The 23,526-nt window shown below is 47.3% G+C and overlaps 1 protein-coding gene across 1 annotated transcript in view; it reads right to left on the minus strand.

Annotated features, from left to right (window-relative positions):
• The window catches only part of LOC144770905 (sulfotransferase 6B1-like), a 357,544-nt gene that overhangs the window by 179,461 nt on the left and 154,557 nt on the right, over positions 1–23,526 (minus strand). Inside the window, exon 2 of the mRNA XM_078655696.1 lies at positions 2,166–2,275. Coding sequence (XP_078511822.1) covers positions 2,166–2,275 — 110 coding nt within the window. The remainder of the gene's footprint in view (positions 1–2,165; positions 2,276–23,526) is intronic.

Consider the following 23,526-nt stretch of genomic DNA (forward strand, 5'->3'; position numbering starts at 1 on the left):
TATGGTACCACCCTGAATTTGCATGGATGATGTGGCAGGCACCGCGCGGTGCCTGCCACGTTGGGCATGCAAATGCACAAGTGCCTGTTTTGCATTGCGGTGGGTGCTGCTGGCAGATACGCCCGCTGCAATGCAAAACTGCGAAATGCGCCTGCCAGTGGGGCGGGCGCATCCTAATTGTGCATGCAGGACCACCGCAACCATTGTGGACGGTCCAATTTCCCCGAGCGAACGTAATAGACCTCAAAGGCTGATGACCTCACAGGCTGATGACCTCACAGGCTTCAACACAAACTTGGCTTGGAATTCACCAGCTATGCCCCCTCAAGTACACTCCCAATTCTTTTTTATTTTTGCAATGATTAGGATCTGATTTACATCCATGATAAGCGTGGGAACGCTGATCCCCGGAGTTCCTATTTACTTTGATCTCTACTTTGATGCTATGGCCAAGTGTGCACCTGCTGCATCTGCCTCCTATGAAGATTGGAAATCATGACTTTAGTGTCTACAGATCACTTAAAACTTTTCAAGTTGTGTTTTTCAGTGATGCCAAAAACAGAGGCCTTCCAAGAGACAGGCAGACACTCTCTCTGGGTATAGGCTCAACTCCTTTCAAGGACTGTCTCAGAAACACCATCTGAGCATGTGCAGAGGGACTGCCTAACAGGCCATCAGGGTAAACCTGACCAGCAAATGCAAAGTGAATCTTTGCTATCCAAATAGTGGCGTATCCTTAATCTAGGACTATTTGCCTTCTCTGCTGTGCTGTTTATACATCCTTCACCTTTGGTGGTTGTGCTTTACTGAAGCATAGAGCCACACAAACATTGTTCCCACCAACACCATCCTGTTCGCTGGTTACCCTCTGGACTGGACTGGACTGGTGTGGGCCTGGCTATTTGCAAATGATATAGCGCTTACTGCACTCTAAATTGTATGGGTGCAATATAATCATGGTTCAAACGCACTCACATATATTTGTATCGTTTGCAGTGTATTATGCTTATTAAATGCATTTATTCAACATCCTAAGCATAGAAATGCAATGCGCGCCTTTAAATAGAATTTACATGTATTAGAGACACTATCATTTCTGTATGCATAATGTGCAGGATGACATTATATTCATATCAATGTAACCGTGAGTTGTTTAAGTTGCCTTCGTTGTAGGCCCAGAGCTGCAAGTTGTTGACAGTTTAAAAATCCTTGGTTGCTACAGAAATAATTAAATGAATCTCTTGTGTGTGCCAGGACAGTATGCTCTCATTCCACTGCAGGAACAAGAATTCAACCTCGTTATTCTTAGTTTAAGGAGATAACAGGAATGTCTTTGAAGAGTCTGAGAAGCGGGAGGGGGGATACCTTCTGTGCCTGGCCTATCTGAACCGCAAGGCCACTGGAAGACAAGAAGAACTTAATTAAAGAAGCAATGGAAAGCTACTAGGGAACCTTGCAAGTGAAACAATTCGTCATGTGATACATTTAAGGGGGGCTGAGTTTTGTCTTTTTGTATGATGCGCAGGGACAGAAGATCAGGAGCATTTTAAGAGCGAGCTCCACAGCTTTAAGCTATTTTGACCCATTTGACGTGAGTACTTCTTAGGAAGTCTACACGTGCTGACACCTTTGGGAAAGAAGTTAGGGGATATAGCCAGGAACCTCAATGAGAGTAGTGTAGGGAACGATAACTTATGCTTTCCTTCCTAATGAATAAGGATTTAGACTCAGCCTCAATTCTATGTTGTATTTTAATTCTGGAGTTCGTCACATTAAGCCTTTTATGCCAAATTAATTATATTCGTCGGTTTGGCTCTGTATTGATTTTTATGTACCTATATTCGCTGATTCTCAGATGTGTTTACATCCAATTATTTTTGGCCTTTTAATAAAATCCATTAACTGGAATTCGGAGTCTGTGGTCCTTTAAGCATGACTAAATTGTAAGTATAATCTTGAAGTGTTTACTCCCCTCAACCACGTTCAGCAGGCAAATAAAAGACCATCAGTGCTAAATTTGGAAGGGAAGACAAGGACTAAATTTAGCGTAATCACAAATATAAAACTGAGTATGAATGAGCACTGTCCACTTAGGTGTGGTTCTAAAACAGTATGTAATAAGTTTGCTGGTATAATATACAATGTCACTGTTCATTGGCACTGACCTCAAATTTGTCCGGCGATCCGAACTCAAGGATGTGCGTGAAGGTTAGTGGCTCCTTGCCAAGGATGTTGTACATCATGTCATGTAAGATGTGAAGGGTCCAGTTTGTGCCTGAAACACAGCAATGCAGCCAATAAGATACAGAAAAGGCCAGGTCAGCCTCATTTCATTAGGTACTGATACTGAAAGGTCAGAGGTCACAATATTGCATCTGTGTCACCTGTGTAAACGACCACCTGGCTGTTGTCCCCGCAGCGGGAGCGGGTTTGTTTTAAGCTGAGTACTTGGGAACCCACCCATGAGGGGGCGGGAATTCATTTCAGGGATCAATGCACACAGGAGAAAGCCCAGTGCCCGACCCATGCTTCATATTATGGAACATGGGAGGAAAGGGAGAGGCAGGAAGTGAGGGGAACAAATATTCTATTGCAAGGAATGGCATGGAGAGCTTGGGGGGAGATAAAGTCCTTCAGAAGGAGAGCAAACAATGCAACAGAGAGGGGTCTTATCATTATAGAAGTGACTATTGACCAGGGTGCCAGCTAAAGAGTATATCATCTCTGCTATTTACCCGACAGAAAGCAAAATAGTACATAATCTCTGCAGTTTAGCAGGTCACAGGCTAATAGGAGAGATGATCAGCTATTTGACTAGTGACTGGGTAAATAGTGTGAAGGAGGTCTTTATTTTGTTGCCCAAGAACTACAAATTGGCTCCCGGCTATGGTAGGGTAGTGGCCATCTTATAATGCGGCTATGGCGTGTGTAAAGCACTTGAAAGTAAGTGCACATGCAAATGTGCAATAGTATATGCAAATGAATGTGGGTAAATTAAGTTTTGCTGTTTATAAATGAAAATCAATTTTAAATGAAAACATTTGTTATTTGAATATTCAAATAAGACATTTTGGGGTCGATTCCGATCCTGGAAAAAACTGCCCGTACGAATCGTACCCGGAGCCATCTCCGTACGAATCGTACACATCCCGTACGACCCGGCGAGTACGATCTGGACCGGGCTACCAGGACGCGATTTGTACGGTCCACGTCAGGTAGGAAAGATTCGTACGGAAAAGCGCACAATCACATACGAACCGTACGGTGCGTACACCCCAAGATCGCATGGGTATGCACCGTACCCCTGCGATCATGCGGTGTACCCATCGTACCCCGCGATCGCAGGGTGTACGCACCGAACACCGAACGAACATGGGGTATGGTGCGTACACCCAAAGATCACGGGGTACGGAGCATACACCGCATGATCGCAGGGGTACCCCTGCGATCATGGGGTGTACGTACCGATCCCGGGGGGGGCGTTCCGTACCTTTTTCGAGGCGAACTCTGCTTTTACAGATGTTTTTTGGCTCCCGTAAAAAAAGCGTTGTACGGTGCGTACCCGACATGAATCGTACTTGCCGGGTCGGGAATACCAGCCGCGAAGCATCCGGATGTCGCGTCCGCGGGAGAATCGTCCGGGGATTCGAGTCATACGGTCTCTGTACGATTCGTACAGAGTTCAGCTCCTGGTACGAATCGTACTTCATCATTCGTACGGAGACGTTGAAGGTGTACGATTCGTACAGGAAAAACGCTCCGTACGGCTATACGGAGCGGTTTTTCCCGAATCGGAATCGGCCCCTTAGTAATCAAATTTCAATTTTAGGAGCTTTTGTATAAGTCACACATATATTGTGGGCTGCAGTCTAGGAGTATTTTTCTGCCTGCAAAGAATAATGAATTTGGTTTTAAAGCATGTTACATAAATGCTTTATTCACTCATTCATTGTTTTGTTAATGCTGGTGATCCATCCTTTGATGATTATTTAGGGTTGGGCTCTTTTTCTGGTCTTTTTCTGCTTCTTGTGGAAGGCTTAGTCCTAGTTTTAGGCTTCTTTGTAAGGAGGATTGTGTCTGGCAACAATGCAGCAGTCGACAAACAGCAGCAAACAGGGAATGCAGACAGACAGGTCGTATCTGGGCTCCAGAGGAAGGGACACGTACAGTAGGTGATTGGTGCTTGGGGAGCTAATGATTTGGGACACTGGCAGGGAATACATTGAGTGAGACACAGTAATGGGACTTCAGTGGAAGTGGGTTTCAGGTATAAATGCTTATTGGTCCCATTTCATGAGTGGCCCTTCAGCCACAATGAGGCATTGGGCAAGATTTATCAAGGGCTTGCATTGACCTTGCATTGACCTTGCATCACGCAGGGTAGTGCAAAGCCAAGCACGCCCTGAAGTGATATTTACGCTGCTGCGTCGGGCCACCATGGCGGCTCTGCATGGTGTACTGAATCTGGAGTAATGGAGGCAGCGCAAGTCACTGACTTACTTTACTCAGGCCCTGGGATGGTGTTCCGTGGGTGGAGCGTGGGTGTTCCCACACATCCACTCATGTTTTTCGGAGCATTCCCAGATTTACTATCTCTAGTAAACCTGGAAATACATCAAAATGGTAAGTCTTTCCTGGTCAGGCATAACTAGGAAAAATGTTATTTCTCCACTTGTTTTCCTCTTTCTGCGTGTGCTACGGTACACATAGGAAGAAGACAAAGCATCAGAGGGTTGTTTTTGTGAAGAAAGGTGTCATTTCATGCACAAAAACAATCCTGGCTGCAATGCGGGCATCTCTGCAGCATGGCGCAAGGGTGCCCTGGTTGGCGCTTGACGGCCACAAGTGTGCCAGCGCAGAGAGAGAGCAGGAACGCGCCGTATCTTAGTAGATATGGTGCATTCCTGCCTTCTCCATTTGACGCAGCCCTGCAAGTAGTCTTTCTATCCTTGACAGTGCTGTCTCAAGAAAAGAAATCAGAAACCAAAAACAAAAATAGACATTTGAGTGACAGGCTTGCAGGCTGTACCTGACTATAGACATTGTGGAGGGGGCTGGGGCAGAAAGGAACAGTATGAGGACGATGAGGGCCAGCAGGAGGAAAATCAGGAGGTGGACCACAGAAGCTCTAGGACTACCTGGTCCACAAGGTCCAGGTCAAGAATTACGGGCCAGAAACGAATGGACCAGGATCCGGAAGAGACTAACAGGACCAGAAGACCTGAGATCAGACGACAGTCCAATGAACAAGAGCAAGGTGGAAAAGGCAAACCAGGAGAGCAAGTAGGACTAGGATGGGGCAGGAAGACTAGGGGCTAGGATGGCGTGGAAAACCATGGCCAGTGGGACCAACACCAGAAGAACTGGTACACTAGGACCTGATAAAGTAGTACCCGAACAAAGACCAGGCCTACATGGACCAGTGGGTCAGCAGCAGAAGGATTAGGTACAGACAAACCAGACTAGATAAAACCAGGGGAGCTGGACCAAGGGGACTAATAGATGACAGTAGTGGGAGAGGATGAAAAAGTACACAGCCGGGAGTCTGTGAAACAGGAGACCCAAGATCCAAAGGACCAGGGGCAGGAATACACGAGAATGATGACCACGAAAAGCTAAGAATCATGCGGGCAAGGAGCAGGTGGGCGAGGGCCTTAAGGATCAGAACCTGATTGACCAGGACTATGATGATCACTGCCTGGAAGTTAATGGACAGCAGAACCAGCAGACGAAGATAAGCTGACAAGGGACTAGGAAGACCATGGGAACCACCACCAGAAGACCAGAGCAAGAAAGAGTAGATGAACTAAAAGGATAATGACCAAAAGGAATGGAAATGGGGCCAAGAGGATCATGAAGATCAGAACCTAGGGGACCAGGGCTAGGATAACCAAGTGTTTAAGAGCAATCATTATGAGTAGCAGGAGCAGGGTGAGGAGGATCTGACGTAAGAAGGCCAACCAGCATCTGGAAGACCAAGTGGAACGGACAGTGGTGGGAAGGAGGACCAGGACCAAAATGATCAGGCTCAAGAGGACGCAAACAAGACGAACCTGGATCATCAGGACCTGGTTCAATGGCTGCAGTGCCAGCAGGACTAAAAGGAAAAGAAACAGATCCAGAAGGACCCGGGCAACCCAATCGAGGAGGACATAGACTAAGAGAACCAGACATGAAAGTCCAGATGGACCAGGACCTGCGGTACCAGGGCTAGGAGGTTTAGGGCTATGGAGAACCAGGACAAGGTGATCAGGGCCATGAGGGCCAGAAAGTAACAGAGCTCGATGGACCAAGACTCTGGGAACCAAGAAAGGCCAGGATGGCCAAAAGGCAAGGTTTATGATAACAAGCACAATAGTACAAGACGGACCAGGACAAACAAGACCAAGGCTAGGATGGTTGGTGAACCAGGTCTGGACGAAGTAGGCCCAAGATAACCCAAACTATAAGGACCAGGATAATAGGGCCAATGGGCACAAAATCGTAAGATGGACATGGGCTGTGAAAGACAGGAATAGCATGGCCTTGGCCAGGAGTGCCAGGTAGGTGAGACCAGAGATGCAGGCAATCAGAGCTAGAAGGAAAGAGTTCTAAGAGGACCAGGAAACAAAGCATTGGGGGCAGGAAGATCAGGGCAAAGAGACTCAGGATTCTGAATATCAAGAAGACCAGGATGTGGAGGAAAATAAGGATTAGGACCCAGGGCATCGATGCAAGAATGACCAAAGCCTGATTTCCAGGTCAAAGGGCTAGGAACAGGATGGCCAAGAAGATGAGGAACAGGAAGGCTAGGCCCAGGAGGATGAAGAAAGGAGGATTATTATCAGTTTGTGAGGACGAACAAGGACAAGGAGCAGGAGGGCCAGGAGGATCAGGACCAGATCCAGGAAGACTAAGGAGATTAGGCCTCGGAGGCCAGGAGGTCCATGATTATTGGACCCGGGCCCAGAGGGACCAGCACCTGGATGTAGCAAGATGAGGGTGAGGAGGAACAGAACAGCAAGAGCTTGGAAGACTAAGGAGATTAGGAACATGGGGATTATGGCCAGTAGAACTAGGGGACCAGAATAAGCTAGCAAGATGAATGGGTCAGTACCAAGGACACCAGGAGGACCAGAAAAAAGAGGATTAGAAGGATCAACAACAAGAGGACCACAAACAAGCCTAGGAATGCCAGGAGGACCATGATCATTGGACCAGGCACAGAAGACCAAGACCTGGGGTAGCAAGACCAAGGTGAAGAAGATAAGAAGGCCCAGAACAGTCAGAAAGACCAAGATGGCTGGACCTGGATGTCCAGGAGCACGAAGACCAAGACCAGAATGACCCAAACAAAGAGAACCAGGACCAAGAGGGCCCAGACCCTTGGATGCAGTGTTGGAAGAACTATGAAGTTAAGGCACAGTGCCAGTAGAACCAGGAAGATCCAAACCAGGAAGACAAGGGCTCAGAGGTTAAGGCCTAGGAGGACCAGGACACAAGAGGTCAGGTGGACTGAGTGGATCAGGAATACAAAGAACTAAATAGATGAACAGGGTGAGAAGGATCAGAAGGACCAGGTCAAGTGGATGGGGGTCAAGAGGAACAGGAAGGAAGATTAAGAGCTAGGAGAAGGAAGCCTTGTAAGGGTGCACAGTCAAAATATCGATTCCAAATTATCGACCAACATTAATATCGAGTTAAAAATATCGAAGGTGAAGAATATCGAGGTCAAGAATATCGTTGGACAGAATATCGACCCTAAGGTAAGTAATATCGATTTTTTTTTATATCGATGTAAGTAATATCGAAGTTAGTAATATTTGTTTTTTGGTATGTATTTTATTATGTATTTTATATGTATGTGTTATATGTTTTTTGTTAAGTTTTTTATTTGTTTTAAATAATTGGTAATTACATTTTTTAATTGGTAATTAAATATTTTAATTGGTAATTACTTTTTTTAAATTGGTAATTGATATTTTTATCAATTGGAAATTCATTTTATTAATTGGTAATTAATTTTTCATTACAAAAAAATGTATTTAACATTTTTTATTGTTAATAATTTTTTAATTATTAATATGTTTTTTGTTTTGAAAAATATTTTAGTGTTCAATATTTATTATTTGGTAATTTACATTTATTAAATAATATTTATTGGTATTTATTGTTAATTTATTTTTAATTAATAATTCAATTGTAATTATGTTTTAGTAATTATTAATGGGTATTTGCAAATGATATAGAGTTATTCAAAAATTTATTTTTTAATTATTTTATTTACAACAATTATTTATAAGTATGTGATATATAACTTCTACACTATCAAATGCTTTCCCTACTGTTGCACTCTCTGGAGTTGGAATAGTATTTTTTATCCCTACACTATCCAACGCATTTTCCTACTGTTGCCCTCTCTGGAGTTGGAATAGTAATTTTTACCCCTACGCTATCCAACGCATTCCCTACTGTTGCACTCTCTGGAGTTGGAATAGTAATTTTTACCCCTACGCTATCCAATTTTTTCCCTACTGTTGTGCTCTCTGTAGTGGGAATAGTAATTTTTACCCCTACGCTCTCCAACGCTTTCTCTACTGTTGCACTCTCTGGAGTTAGAATAGTAATTTTTACCTCTACGCTATCCAACGTTTTCCTTACTGTTGCACTCTCTGGAGTGGGAATAGTAATTTTTACCTATACGCTATCCAACGTTTTCTCTACTGTTGCACTCTCTGGAGTGGGAATAGTAATTTTTACCCCTACGCTATTAACGCCTTCCCAACTGTTGCACTCTCTGGAGTTGGAATAGTAATTTTTACCCCTACGCTATCCAATGTTTTCCTTACATTTGCACTGTTTGGAGTTGTAATAGTAATTTTTACCCACCCGCTATCCAACACTTTCCCTACGGTTGCACTCTCTGGAGTTGGAATAGTAATTTGTACCCCTACGCTATCCAATGTTTTCCCTACTGTTGTACTCTCTGTAGTGGGAATAGTAATTTTTACCCCTATGCTTCCAACGCTTTCTCTACAGTTGCACTCTCTGGAGTTGGAATAGTAATTTTTACCCCTACGCTATCCAACGTTTTCTCTACTGTTGCACTCTCTGGAGTTGGAATAGTAATTTTTACCCCTACGCTATCCAACGTTTTCCCTACTGTTGCACTGTTTGGAGTGGGAATAGTCATTTTTACCCCTACGCTATCCACACTATCCCTACTGTTGCACTCTCTGGAGTTGGAATAGTAATTTTTACCCTTACGCTATCCAACGTTTTCCCTACTGTTGCACTCTCTGGAGTGAGAATAGTAATTTTTACCCCCTACGCCATCCAACGCTTTCTCTACTGTTGCACTCTCTGGAGTTGGAATAGTAATTTTTACCCCTACGCTATCCAATGTTTTCCCTACTGTAGCACTCTCTGGAGTTGGAATAGTAATTTTTATCCCTACGCTATCCAATGTTTTCCCTACTGTTGTACTCTCTGGAGTTGGAATAGTAATGTTTACCTCTACGCTTATACAACGGTTTCTCTACTATTGTGCTCTCTGGAGTGGGAATGGTAATTTTAAATTCTATGCTATCCAACATTTTTATTAATGTATTTTTTTTACTAATGTATTTTGAATCGTATTTTTATTTATTTAGTTATTTAATTTTTTTGTATAAATTTAATGTGGTATATAATTAATTTTAAAAATATTAAAGGTATATTTAATTTTTTTTAATTCATTAAACATAATTCTTTACTTTTTATTTATGTTAATGTTTTATGGTTGTAAATGTATTTGTAATGTATAATATTTTTTATTAATTTATACATTATTAAAATAATTATTACAACTTATTGTTAAGTGTGTATATAATATATATTTTCTGTATATGTTTAATTAATGTATTATTATTATATATGTATTATTTATTAATTTTAAACATTATTAGATATTTTTAACTATGTATATTTTATTTATTAGTGTTATTTAGTTTATTTTACATTTATATTTTTGCAGAAAAAAAACTATATTTTTAACATCGATATTTTTAACATCTATATGTTTTTTTCCAATAGTTTTTGTACTTACCATGTTGTAGATAGGATGTCGATATTCTTGCCTTTGATATTTCTGCATCGATATTACTGTACGTCGATATTTTCAACGTCAATATTTTGTCAGTGATTCCTTGTAAGACTAGGATGGCCATCTTTACCAGATCCACGAGGATTAGGCATCCAAAAGATCCAAACAAGGAGGACCAGAAACAAAAGCATCAATTCTAGTGGGCACACACTAAGAAGAGAACACTGACTCAGCGGACCGGTAACAGGATGGCCATTGCTGGGCAAACCAGACTGAGTGGGAAAGACTAGCAGAACAGAACCTGAAGAATCAAGAGAAGACGGCCAGGCAACCAGAGCCAGCAAGACAAGACCTAAGAGGACCCGGGCAAAGAGGGACAGTGGGACCACAACCCAGGGGAAATAATAAGATCAAATCACAGAGGCCCAGGAGTATAACGACCCAGCAAACCAGGACAAGGAGCACCAGGGTAAGGAGGAAAATGAGGGCCAGGATGACAGGAGCCAGGATGATCAAGCCGGGTGGCTAAGAAGAGGATAACTTGAACAAGGAGGATCAAAACTAAGTCGACAAGTTATTGCAGAACCAGGATGACAATAAGCAGGAGAACCAGGGCCAAGAGTATCATGAAACAATGGAGAAGGACCAGGATAACTAGTTAGGTCAGGCGAAGGTGGCATATAGCCATTAGGATCAGGAACCAATTGGGGAAGGGTAGGTGCAATAAAATGATCTGAATAAGCAGCAGCAGGAACAGGGCTGGGAGGACCAGAGAGGTAAGAACAAGGGGACCAGGACCTGAAGCAACAACTGGGGCAGGAGGACTGGGAAATGGGGTATCAGGACCAAGCTGGTCCAGGACAACCAGAGCCACAGGGCCAATGAGACCAAACCAGGACCAAAATCAACAAGTCCTAACCAAGAGAACTTAATAAGGACCAGGACCAGTGTACACAGTGCCAGTTGAACAAGAGGGACCAGGGCAAGAAGAAGTGAGATGACCCATACCAGGAAGACTAGGGGTGTCAGAACCAGGACAAAAGGGCAAGATGGAGAAGGACCCAGTGACCGCTGAGCCTGCTCCAGGCGAGGTCCCCCCCCACGCGTCACCGCTGTTGCCGCTGCCTGCCTCCTGTTCTGCCTGCCTCGAGCGACCCAGCCACCGCTGAGCCGCCCTCTTGCCAGATTCTTTTCCCGCCGCTGCTTCCCTGCGGCCCCGCCCCCCGCCAGCCCATTCGCCGCTCCCGCCACCCAGCTGACCCGCCCTCTCGGATTCCTTCTTAAGGGGACAGCGCTGACCACGAGGGAGTGACCGCTGAGCCTGCTCCAGGCGAAGTCATCCCCCACGCGTCACCGCTGTTGCCGCTGCCTGCCTCCTGTTCTGCCTGCCTCGAGCGACCCAGCCGCCGCTGAGCCGCCCGCTTGCCAGATTCTTTTCCCGCCGCTGCCTCCCTGCGGCCCCGCCCCCCACCAGCCCATTCGTCACTCCCGCCACCCAGCTGACCCGCCCTCCCGGATTCCTTCTTAAGGGGACAGCGCTGACCACAAGGGAGTGACCGCTGAGCCTGCTCCAGGCGAGGTCACCCCCCACGCGTCACCGCTGTTGCCGCTGCCTGCCTCCTGTTCTGCCTGCCTCGAGCGACCCAGCCGCCGCTGAGCCGCCCGCTTGCCAGATTCTTTTCCCGCCGCTGCCTCCCTGCGGCCCCGCCCCCTGCCAGCCCATTCGCCGCTCCCGCCACCCAGCTGACCCACCCTCCCGGATTCCTTCTTATGATGCCCACGTGCACACGCAGCGTTGACGCGCAGCGGGCACGCCGATTGTGCGCCGAAGGCGTGCCAAAGGAAAGCCCGTCTGCGCCCGTCCGCGCCTGGCCCGCGCCCAGCGCCAGGACCCCTGGCCCTCGCCGATACAAGACGACCCGACAGACCTACAACGCCGTCGCCTTCAACGCACTCAATGCCGGCCGGAACCCCGCCTGCTGCCGGGCCACCCCGAAACGCATCCACGGACCCTTCACCTGCAAAACCTGCAAGTTCACCTGCCTCCGAACCTGCACCGCACCCGCCAAGTCAAACACTAGCAGCAACCACCTCAAGTAAATCCTGCTCAACACCCGCTCCGTCCACAGACACGCCGTGGAACTCTGGAACCTCCTCGACACAACATCACCAGACATCGCCTTCCTCACAGAAACCTGGATGAACGTCTCCTCAGCCCCCGACATCGCCATCGCCATCTCGGACGGGTACAAGATCATCAGGAGGGACCGCATCAACCAGACAAGAGGAGTCATCGCCATAGTCCACAAGAACACCATCCGCATCACGACCGATTCCAACGACACCTTCGTCACCGCGGAGCACCTCCACTTCCAGATACACACACACCGACCCAAAGACGACCCTCAGAGGCACCCTCGTCTACAGACCCCGGGACCACGCACACAATTCAGCGAAGACATCACGGACTTCATCAGCCCGCACGCCCTCCCCTCCGCCGACTACATCCTCCTCCCAGCTCACCACCTCCCTCAGCAAGAGCCCACCCGCCAGCACAACGGACCCCAACAAAGCAGCCCGCAACTTCACACAGTGGCTGACCACCTGCGCCGACGACCTCGCACCACTAAAGAACCCTCCCAGCAGACCCAGAAGCAAGAAGGCCTCCTGGTTCACCTGCGAACTCCAGGACTCCAAGAAGAACTGCCGCACCCTCGAGAAAGCCTGGCTCCCCGACCGGACCACAAACAACATGACCGCCCTCAAACAAGCCACCCGCAAGCACCACCAGTTTATCCGCACCACCAAGAAGAAATCACTGAATGAACGACTGGACAACAACGCCCACGACAGCAAGGAACTCTTCAGCATCGTCAAGGAGTTCTCCAACCCCAGCACCGGCAACAACGACATCACTCCATCACAAGATCTCTGCGACTCTCTCGTCTCGTTCTTCCACCGCAAGATCGCCGACATCCACAACAGCTTCGGCGCACCATCCACGCACCCAACCGTCGAACCAACGCCCCCCACCGCCACCCTCCGCACCTGGACCACGGTGACCACCGAAGACACAGCCTGCACGATGAACACCATCCACTCTGGATCTCCGACCGACCCCTGCCCCCACCACGTCTTCAACAAGGCCGACTCCACCATCGCACCCCAACTCCGGAACATCATGAACACCGCCACCTTCCCGGAGAGCTGGAAGCATGCCGAGCTCAGCGCCCTACTGAAGAAACCAACAGCGGACCCCACCGACCTCAAGAACATCCGCCCCATCTCGCTCCTCCCTTTTCCTGCGAAAGTCATCGAGAAGATCGTTAACAGACAGCTGCCCGCCTTCCTCGAGACGAACGAATCCCTCGACCCCTCGCAGTCCGGTTTCAGAGCCAATCACAGCATCGAGACCGCCCTGATCGCAGCCACCGACGACATCCGAGCCCTGCTCGACTACGGGGAAACAGCGGCCCTCATCCTCCTGGACCTCTCCGCAGCGTTCAACACTGTCTGCCACCGCACCCTAGTCCAACGCCTCAGCAACATCGGCATCCAAGAGAAGGCACTGGAGTGGATCATCTCGTTCCTCGCCGGAAGAACACAGAGAGTTCGCCTTCCCCCGTTTCGATCCAAGGCCACCGAAGTCATCTGCGGCGTACCACAAGGATCATCGCTCAGCCCCACCCTCTTCAACGTCTACATGAGACCTCTTGCAGCCATCGCACGCCAACACAACCTCAACATCATCTCCTACCCCGACGACACCCAGCTGATCCTCTCCCTCACCAGGGACCCCGACACCGCCAGAACCAGCCTATACGAAGGGATGAAAGACGTCGCCGAGTGGATGAAGAACAGCCACCTCAAACTGAACTCAGACAAGACGGAAGTCCTCATCCTGGGACCATCGCCCTCCGCCTGGGACAACTCCTGGTGGCCTCCCGCCCTGGGCACTGCTCCCAAGCCAACAGACCACGCACGCAACCTGGGCTTCATCCTGGACTCTTCCCTCTCGATGACCAGACAAGTCAACGCCGTCTCCGCATCGTGCTTCAACACCCTACGCATGCTCTGCAAGATCTTCCAATGGATCCCGACCGAAACCAGGAAGACGGTCACCCAGGCACTCGTCACCAGCCGACTGGACTACGGAAACACCCTCTACGCCGGAACCACAGCCAAGCTACAGAGGAGACTCCAACGCATCCAGAACGCCTTCGCCCGACTCATCCTGGTCATCCCCCGGCGCAGCCACATCTCCGGCCACCTGAGGGACCTGCACTGGCTCCCCGTCAACAAGAGGATCATGTTCAGGCTCCTCACCCACGCACACAAGTCTCTCCACGACCTGGGCCCCAAGTACCTCAACGACCGACTGACCTTCTACATGCCCACCGGCCAGCTACGATCTACTAGCCTCGCCGCCGTACCACGCATCCGAAGACCCACCGCCGGAGGCAGATCCTTCTCCTACCTGGCGGCCAAGACATGGAACTCCCTCCCCATCCACCTTTGACTGACCCAGGATCATCTCGCCTTCAGGAAACAACTCAAGACCTGGCTGTTCGAGCAGTAGCGGATCCCTTCCCCCAAGCGCCTTGAGACCCCCCGGTTGAGTAGCGCGCTATACAAATGCTATGATTGATTGATTGATTGATTGACCAGTTGGATCAGGGTGAGGATCAGCAGTATCAGGACCAGAAGGCCCAGGAAGGACTGATACAAGGATGGGCCAGAGGACAACCAGAAAGACCATGGTCAGGAATCAATATAACAATGGTGCCAGGTTTAAACATGAAGCAGAGTTCCTTCCCGCAGGGAATGGCACTATTCCATATGCCATCCTGCCCAAGATGCACAAAAATTGCACGCCCCCTCCTGGGTGCCCTATCGTCTCTGGCCTCGGATCCTTACTCAAACCTTTTTCACGTTACTGTGATTTTTTCTGAAACCCCTGATTCAGAAGACCACGACCTACCTCAAAGATTTGACTCCTGAGGCGGAAACCGGGAGATATCACTTGTAGTTTTAAAAAAAACTGTATTCTGTCACAACTGTTTTTACCTGTAACACTCGGCTCCCTGGGCATTTCCCCCCCTTGCAGACCTGCTGGAACATGCCCGTGCAGCTCTTGACAACGCTGCTGCGGGTGGGAAAAAGTTACAGCCGCCATTAGCCGCCAGCCTCGCAAACTTACAGGCCAGGCCCACTGCCGGGAGGCCACGCCCCCTCCGCTACTATAAAGATGTGCATTTGTAGAACGCGCAGAGGACGAGCGCAGCGGGTGCGCCGTCAGCGCGCCAAAGGTAAGCCCGTCTGCGCCCGTCCGCGACCGGCTGGGACTAAGGGCTCTACCCCCTGCTGGTTCTTCTCAAAACCTGCCCATGCCGATTCGCTACTCGCGCAGCGAGCTATTAGCCTTTTGTAAAGTTAACGCGGGCATAAAATCACACCTATGCATCCAAACTGAGCCAGGACTATCCTATGGACCTATCTCTTGTCTCTCTTGTCGTTGGTCCAGCATGAGTCAAACCCCACCAGGTAACCACTCAATCCCTGAAAAAAATCACCTTGCCTTCAATTGTCTATATTTCAACGCCAGATCCTTACCTAAACATGCCCTGGACATCTGGGATCCACTCATATCCAAGACCCCAGACCTGGTTTTCGTTACCGAAACCTGGTTATCCGAGACTAGCGCTCCTGACTTAGCAAACGCCCTCCCTTCTAATTACAAAATTATTACGCAAGACAGACCTGGCAAAAGAGGAGGAGGGGTTGCTGTGATATTCAGGGAATATCTAACATGCGTTGCCGAACCAATACCTGCCCACATTGAACATCAGACCTTACCTTTTAAAGTACTCTTCGAGGGCCTTACCATCCTAGCTGGTGCAGTTATATACAATCCCCCCAGGCAACAGGCCAGTCTTGGCGCTAAATTACTGAATCAACTCTTGCCACTCTGCCTAAAATACAAAAACTATATGATTGTTGGCGACTTCAACATTCATTATGAGAAAATGGATGCCCCAGGAACCTCCCAGTTGGAATACGATATGGGAATTCTCCAACTGAAGCAGTGGATAGTGGGCCCCAAGCATTTAGTTGGCCACACCCTAGACCTACTATTCACCAACATCGAATCTACCAATATAAGAGAAGTCCACCCCTTATCCTGGTCGGACCACTCCCTTATATCTTTCTCACTTAATTTTCCCGGTAAACCTCTGAAATCCAAAATAGCCCCCCAGATCTCCAATCGAGCTTGGAGGCTAATTAATGAATCCAATTTTGAGAAATATTTTCGAGAGACTGATGTCAAACTACCGGACGATTCTCCTGTCTGTAATGACGTCGCCTTACTAGATGCGGGAATACTACAAACATTAGACAAACTGGCCCCCATGCGGGGAATCTAGAAAAAAAACGTAACAGAGAAATGGTATACCCCCCACCTAAAAAATCTTAAGAAGGAATGTCAAAAAAATGAACACCTATGGAGACAGTCCAAAGACAGTGAAACAAGACGAAACAAAGTCCATAAACGTAAGCAGTACATTCTGGCCATCAAAAACGCAAAGAAGGACTACTTTACTCAGCGTATTCAAGAAAACAGCAACTCAGCGAAAGAACTGTTCAGAATAGTTAAGGAGCTTAGTAAACCATCTAGCACCTAACAAACTCTCACCCCCTCGACCGAGGTCTGTGAGCGTATCAGCACTTTCTTTTCAGAAAAGATTAAGAAAATATACGCCACCTTTACCCCCCAAAATACCCACGGTAACTCAGACAATCCATCTAAGACTGCTGTGTCACCAGAAGTATCCAAAGACCCATCATACTTAGGCAATGCACCCCGCCTAACCAGCTTCAAACCACAATCTGCAGACGAGGTCTTAGCAGTTTTGAACACAGTTAAATCTGGATCCCCCTCAGATCCATGCCCCCACTTCGTGTTCCCTAAAATTGCATCCATGCTTTGTCCGCTGATCACTCATCTTTTTAACAAATCGTTAGCCACTGCCACCTTCCCTGATGCTTGGAAGCACGCTTCAGTGACCACCCTCCTGAAGAAAGCGGGATCTGATATTCTCAACCCAGAGAACTATAGACCCATCTCCCAGCTTCCCTACCTCTCTAAAGCCCTGGAGAAACTGGTCAACGTACAGCTGACTAGGTATCTAGAAAACAACTTCCTTCTGGATTCCTCCCAGACTGGTTTTAGAGCCAATAACAGCACCGAGGCAACGTTGCTGGCAGTGTCGGACAATATCAGATCCTCCACCGATCAAGGGGGAGCGGTGGCACTGATACTGCTTGACCTGTCAGCGGCGTTTGACATGGTATCCCACGACTGTCTGCTGAACACACTCCGGAGCAAGGGAGTCCAATCTACAGCACTGAACTGGCTACACTCTTTCCTGAGTAATCATCCCCAGGCAGTACATATGGGTCAGTTCCATTCAAGGCCCAACCCCATCGGCTGCGGTGTCCCCCAGGGTGCCTCACTGAGCCCCACCCTTTTCAATGTCTATATTTCATCTCTTGCTGACATTGGAAGGAAGTGGGGCATTGGCATCTGCTCTTATGCGGATGATACGCAGCTGATGGTGGCCATGTACGAAGGGCCTGAGACAACCAAAACGAAGCTACATGACTGCCTTTCCGAAATGGCTCAATGGATGCACAATCACTATCTAAAGCTGAATGCAGGCAAATCGGAGATTCTTCTGTTCGGTGGAGCCAAACGCGTGTGGGATGCCACATGGTGGCCATCCTGACTGGGACCGGCCCCCACCCCTAAACAACACGCCAGGAACTTGGGAATCATCATGGACGATGCCCTGTCCATGAAGGATCACGTTCGATCCGTTTGTGGTAGGGGCACTGCCATACTAAAACTTCTCGCCAGGATATTTCCCTGGATACCCCTGGACTGCAGACGCTCAGTCACACAAGCTCTACTGGTCAGTCGTCTAGACTACGGCAATGCATTATTTGTAGGGATGAACGAACAGTTATTTTCCCGCCTACAGGTTTTGCAAAACCTGGCGGCCAAACTCATTTGCAACAAAGGCAAACGAGACTCGGCATCGTGCCTAAAGAAACTTCACTGGCTCCCGATGCGTCAGAGGGCTGCCTTCAAGCTGCTTAGCCATGCCCACAGGGCTTTATATAAAACAGGCCCCACAATTCTTCAAGGGACGATCGGTTTTTATGTACCCAATAGGAACCTACGCTGGTGTCAATCAGCTCTGGCTAGAACCAAACGCATCCACAAAGTCAGAACAGGCGGCTGCTCCTTTTCTTACCTTGCAGCAAAAAGGTGGAACGACTTGTCTACCGACCTAAGACATACTACAAACTACCCCCAGTTTTGGAAAAAACTGAAAACACACCTCTTCCCTAAATGGTAACCTCTCAGCATACGCCATCAGTAGTCCTTTCTGGTACATAGCGCCGTGATATCCCTTGGGATGAGTGTTGCGCTCTATAAATACTGCAAATAAAAAAAAAAGATACCAAGAGCTTGTTAGCCCTACTCCAAGACCTCAACGTTGATAACGAGCCCACATTTCTGGTCTCATTGGACATCGAGAGCCTGTACACCTGTATCCCTCAGGATGAGACCATCAGGGTTCGAAGTGAGGCTCGGGATGCAGCACCATGGGATTTTAACATACCCAAGAGTTTCATCATTGACTGCGCTACATTAGCATTAAAGCAGAATTTCTTTGAGTACTATTATTATTATTAAATTAGTTTTGTAAAGCGCACAGCGGAGTGTGGAGTAGTGTGGCTCAATGGTTAGAGCAGTCAACAAAAGAAGGTTTTGGGTCCTATCCCTGACCAGCCTGGACCTCAACAAGCGCTAAACAGAACAAAGTGGCTGGTCCGGTTCGCTTTTTTTCACAAGTTTACGCCCTACCCAGCCTGTCAATGCTACGTGGGCATCAATTTGTTTAGAAATTATTTATTTTTATTTTTCTGACATAGGTTTCATTGATTTCTCATATGGCATGAAAAGCCCAATTGTCAAACAGTTGGATCAACACACAGACATCAGTGTGCACAATATATACAAGTGACAAATTGATTCGAATCACAAAATAAATCACAATAAATTCTCAAAAATTGGAAACACCAAGAGCCACATTACTATATACAAAGCACATTTAGACATACAAAACATTCCATAAAAGCAACACAGTCCTTTGAATTGTAAACCATTGGATAGGCGGAAATGAACAAATACTACGGACTTCCTGCCTATCTCAAAGAACCTGTGAAAAGGTGTTTTGTTAGGATTGAACAACTGGGGCAGGGACAATGGTACTATTTATTCCCAGCTGCACCCTTCTTCCTTATCACAGGCTGGGAGTCAACGCGTTTCGAACCAATGATGAGTTCAAGGTTCTCCTCAGGACGTGGACTGTAGGGGTCCTTTTCTGTAATCAGCGCGCTGGGGCTGCTGGACGAGTAAAACATGGAACGTGGAAAGGGCCTGGCACAATAACGGCTTTCTGCCAATGAGCTTGAATGTAGGCAGGCAACGGGAGTCCCGGCCGGGGATAGGTCCGGGGGTCACCAGGTTTTTAAGTTTCTTTTGGGGCACGTCGCTTTCAAAGTTGCAAACACATCCCTGCCTAGCAAGGTGTTATGCAACACAGTGTCGAATGCGGCACTCAAATCTAATAGAATGAGTGCCGCAGTTTCCCCTTGATCTAAATGCTGGCGCAGTTTCTCAGTAACCCCAAGCAGAGAGGTTTCAGTTGAAAAGTTGGCTCTGAACCCGGATTGTGAATAATGAAGAAAGCCAACTTTGTCTATGTGGTGTGTCAATTGGGTGTTGATATGTTTCACCAAAATTTTGGAGAAAGCCGGAAGCAGAGATATAGGTCTAAAGTTAGATAGTACATAAGGTTCAGCTCCCGCATTTTTCAACAACGGAATGACCATGGCTTGCTTCCACTCAAGGGGTACCAAGGCCTCCCACATAGAGGCGTTGAGAAGATCTATAAGGACGCCTTTGGATGTGGCAGAGAGCTGACGAAGGATGTTAATAGGCAAAGGATCAAGAGGAGACCCAGATTTAATACTGTTTAAACAATTTTGGAAAGACGTCTCATCAAATGGGTGCAAAGAAAAAATCTTGGCTAACTGGTCACATTTACTGAGATATGTAGGGTCAGAGTACAAAGGTGACCTGTACCTACAGTTGACAGGGACTTCAAAGGGCAGTACTTTCGCCCTGAGCGTAGCCGGGCTGTACGCCTATGATTTCGAGTGTAAACACATACTGTCAGCGGATAATCCTTACACATCCTACAGGTCCTTTTGGAAGAGGTACATAGATGACGTGTCTTTTATTTGGCAAGGATCAGAGCACCATTTCCTACGAACTGAATGGAAAGGCTTGGAAAGAAACCCTTTCTTTCCGTGAAAGCATGTAGCTCTATGGCAAAACGAAGCCTGCAGTTTTTCAATCCAGCCTACTTAAGGATTATAATAAGCTTCATAAAAGAACACAGAGACAATGAACTTTCAAATGAACTTTCAATACAACACTCACCCCAAGAACTACATGGACCAGCATGCCATCGGGCAACTCTTGTGTGCCACGCCCATTGGGGGCGATGTTCTCAATAAAATAATCACAGAGACAACATTGGTGAGGTATTCACTTTTTTCTGTGTAGCACCCATGAGGAAGAGGCGTTCTGCCTCAAAACGCGTCAGGAATCAAGCAAGGAATCGAGAAAAGAAATGGATGCAAATAACTGCAAGCAGCCTCGAGGCTTCTAAACCGGATGGTAAATGGCTGCATCGTGTGACCTCTGTAAAGCTCAGGGCATTTGAGATGAAAAATATATGTAAGTATGTATATATATATATATATATATATATATATATAACGTTTCACCTGTTGCCTTTTGCAGAGAGCACTCCACGCAAGTGAAAATAAGCTGAAAACAGTCTTGGTGAAAAATAAAATAACAGCATGCCCAGCCTGACGCGTTTCAGATGCCGTATCTTTCTTCAGAGGCGGCATGCAGAGCAATGATTCTTCCGTACTAGCTTCAACTGAAACCCCATTTATTCAATTAAGCCCATGTGGGACACAGCTTTGCATTTCGGGAGTTGAAGTTTACAATAGTACCCATGTGGGTCGGAAAGTCAACATGCTCCAGATTCTAACCGCATATATTTCTTTAAACACCCATCAGTGCATTCACCAAAAATGAATCCCAAATGCAGCCAACTTGCGTTCCAATGTGGCGCTTTAACAGTCAGCGCGCCACAGGACTTGCTTACACATACGTGCAATGGTGATTCTCCCCGACCTGGCTGGCCGCTTTAGATAACGTTTCACCTGTTGCCTTTTGCAGAGAGCACTCCACGTAAGTGAAAATAAGCTGAAAACAGTCTTGGTGAAAAATAAAATAACAGCATGCCCAGCCTGACGCGTTTCAGATGCCATATCTTTCTTCAGAGGCGGCATGCAGAGCAATGATTCCTCCGTACTAGCTTCAACTGAAACCCCATTTATTAAATTAAGCCCATGTGGGACACAGCTTTGCATTTCGGGAGTTGAAGTTTACAATAGTACCCATGTGGGTCGGAAAGTCGACATGCTCCAGATTCTAACCGCATATATTTCTTTAAACACCCATCAGTGCATTCACCAAAAATGAATCCCAAGTGCAGCCAAATTGCGTTCCAATGTGGCGCTTTAACAGTCAGCGCGCCACAGGACTTGCTTACACACACGTGCAATGGTGCTTCTCCCCGACCTGGCTGGCCGCTTTAGATAACGTTTCACCTGTTGCCTTTTGCAGAGAGCACTCCACGCAAGTGAAAATAAGCTGAAAACAGTCTTGGTGAAAAATAAAATAACAGCATGCCCAGCCTGACGCGTTTCAGATGCCATATCTTTCTTCAGAGGCGGCATGCAGAGCAATGATTCTTCCGTACTAGCTTCAACTGAAACCCCATTTATTCAATTAAGCCCATGTGGGACACAGCTTTGCATTTCGGGAGTTGAAGTTTACAATAGTACCCATGTGGGTCGGAAAGTCAACATGCTCCAGATTCTAACCGCATATATTTCTTTAAACACCCATCAGTGCATTCACCAAAAATGAATCCCAAATGCAGCCAACTTGCGTTCCAATGTGGCGCTTTAACAGTCAGTGCGCCACAGGACTTGCTTACACACACGTGCAATGGTGCTTCTACCCGACCTGGCTGGCCGCTTTAGATAACGTTTCACCTGTTGCCTTTTGCAGAGAGCACTCCACGCAAGTGAAAATAAGCTGAAAACAGTCTTGGTGAAAAATAAAATAACAGCATGCCCAGCCTGATGCGTTTCAGATGCCATATCTTTCTTCAGAGGCGGCATGCAGAGCAATGATTCTTCCGTAATAGCTTCAACTGAAACCCCATTTATTCAATTAAGCCCATGTGGGACACAGCTTTGCATTTCGGGAGTTGAAGTTTACAATAGTACCCATGTGGGTCGGAAAGTCAACATGCTCCAGATTCTAACCGCATATATTTCTTTAAACACCCATCAGTGCATTCACCAAAAATGAATCCCAAATGCAGCCAACTTGCGTTCCAATGTGGCGCTTTAACAGTCAGCGCGCCACAGGACTTGCTTACACACACGTGCAATGGTGCTTCTCCCCGACCTGGCTGGCTGCTTTAGATAACGTTTCACCTGTTGCCTTTTGCAGAGAGCACTCCATGCAAGTGAAAATAAGCTGTAAACAGTCTTGGTGAAAAATAAAATAACAGCATGCCCAGCCTGACGCGTTTCAGATGCCATATTTTTCTTCAGAGGCGGCATGCAGAGCAATGATTCTTCCGTACTAGCTTCACTGAAACCCCATTTATTCAATTAAGCCCATGTGGGACACAGCTTTGCATTTCGGGAGTTGAAGTTTACAATAGTACCCATGTGGGTCGGAAAGTCAACATGCTCCAGATTCTAACCGCATATATTTCTTTAAACACCCATCAGTGCATTCACCAAAAATGAATCCCAAATGCAGCCAACTTGCGTTCCAATGTGGCGCTTTAACAGTCAGCGCGCCACAGGACTTGCTTACACACACGTGCAATGGTGATTCTCCCCGACCTGGCTGGCCGCTTTAGATAACGTTTCACCTGTTGCCTTTTGCAGAGAGCACTCCACGCAAGTGAAAATAAGCTGAAAACAGTCTTGGTGAAAAATAAAATAACAGCATGACCAGCCTGACGCGTTTCAGATGCCATATCTTTCTACAGAGGCGGCATTCAGAGCAATGATTCTTCCGTACTAGCTTCAACTGAAACCCCATTTATTCAATTAAGCCCATGTGGGACACAGCTTTGCATTTCGGGAGTTGAAGTTTACAATAGTACCCATGTGGGTCGGAAAGTCGACATGCTCCAGATTCTAACCGCATATAT

The sequence above is a fragment of the Lissotriton helveticus genome, chromosome 7, assembly GCF_964261635.1.
Source record: "Lissotriton helveticus chromosome 7, aLisHel1.1, whole genome shotgun sequence".
Taxonomy (NCBI): Eukaryota; Metazoa; Chordata; class Amphibia; order Caudata; family Salamandridae; genus Lissotriton; species Lissotriton helveticus.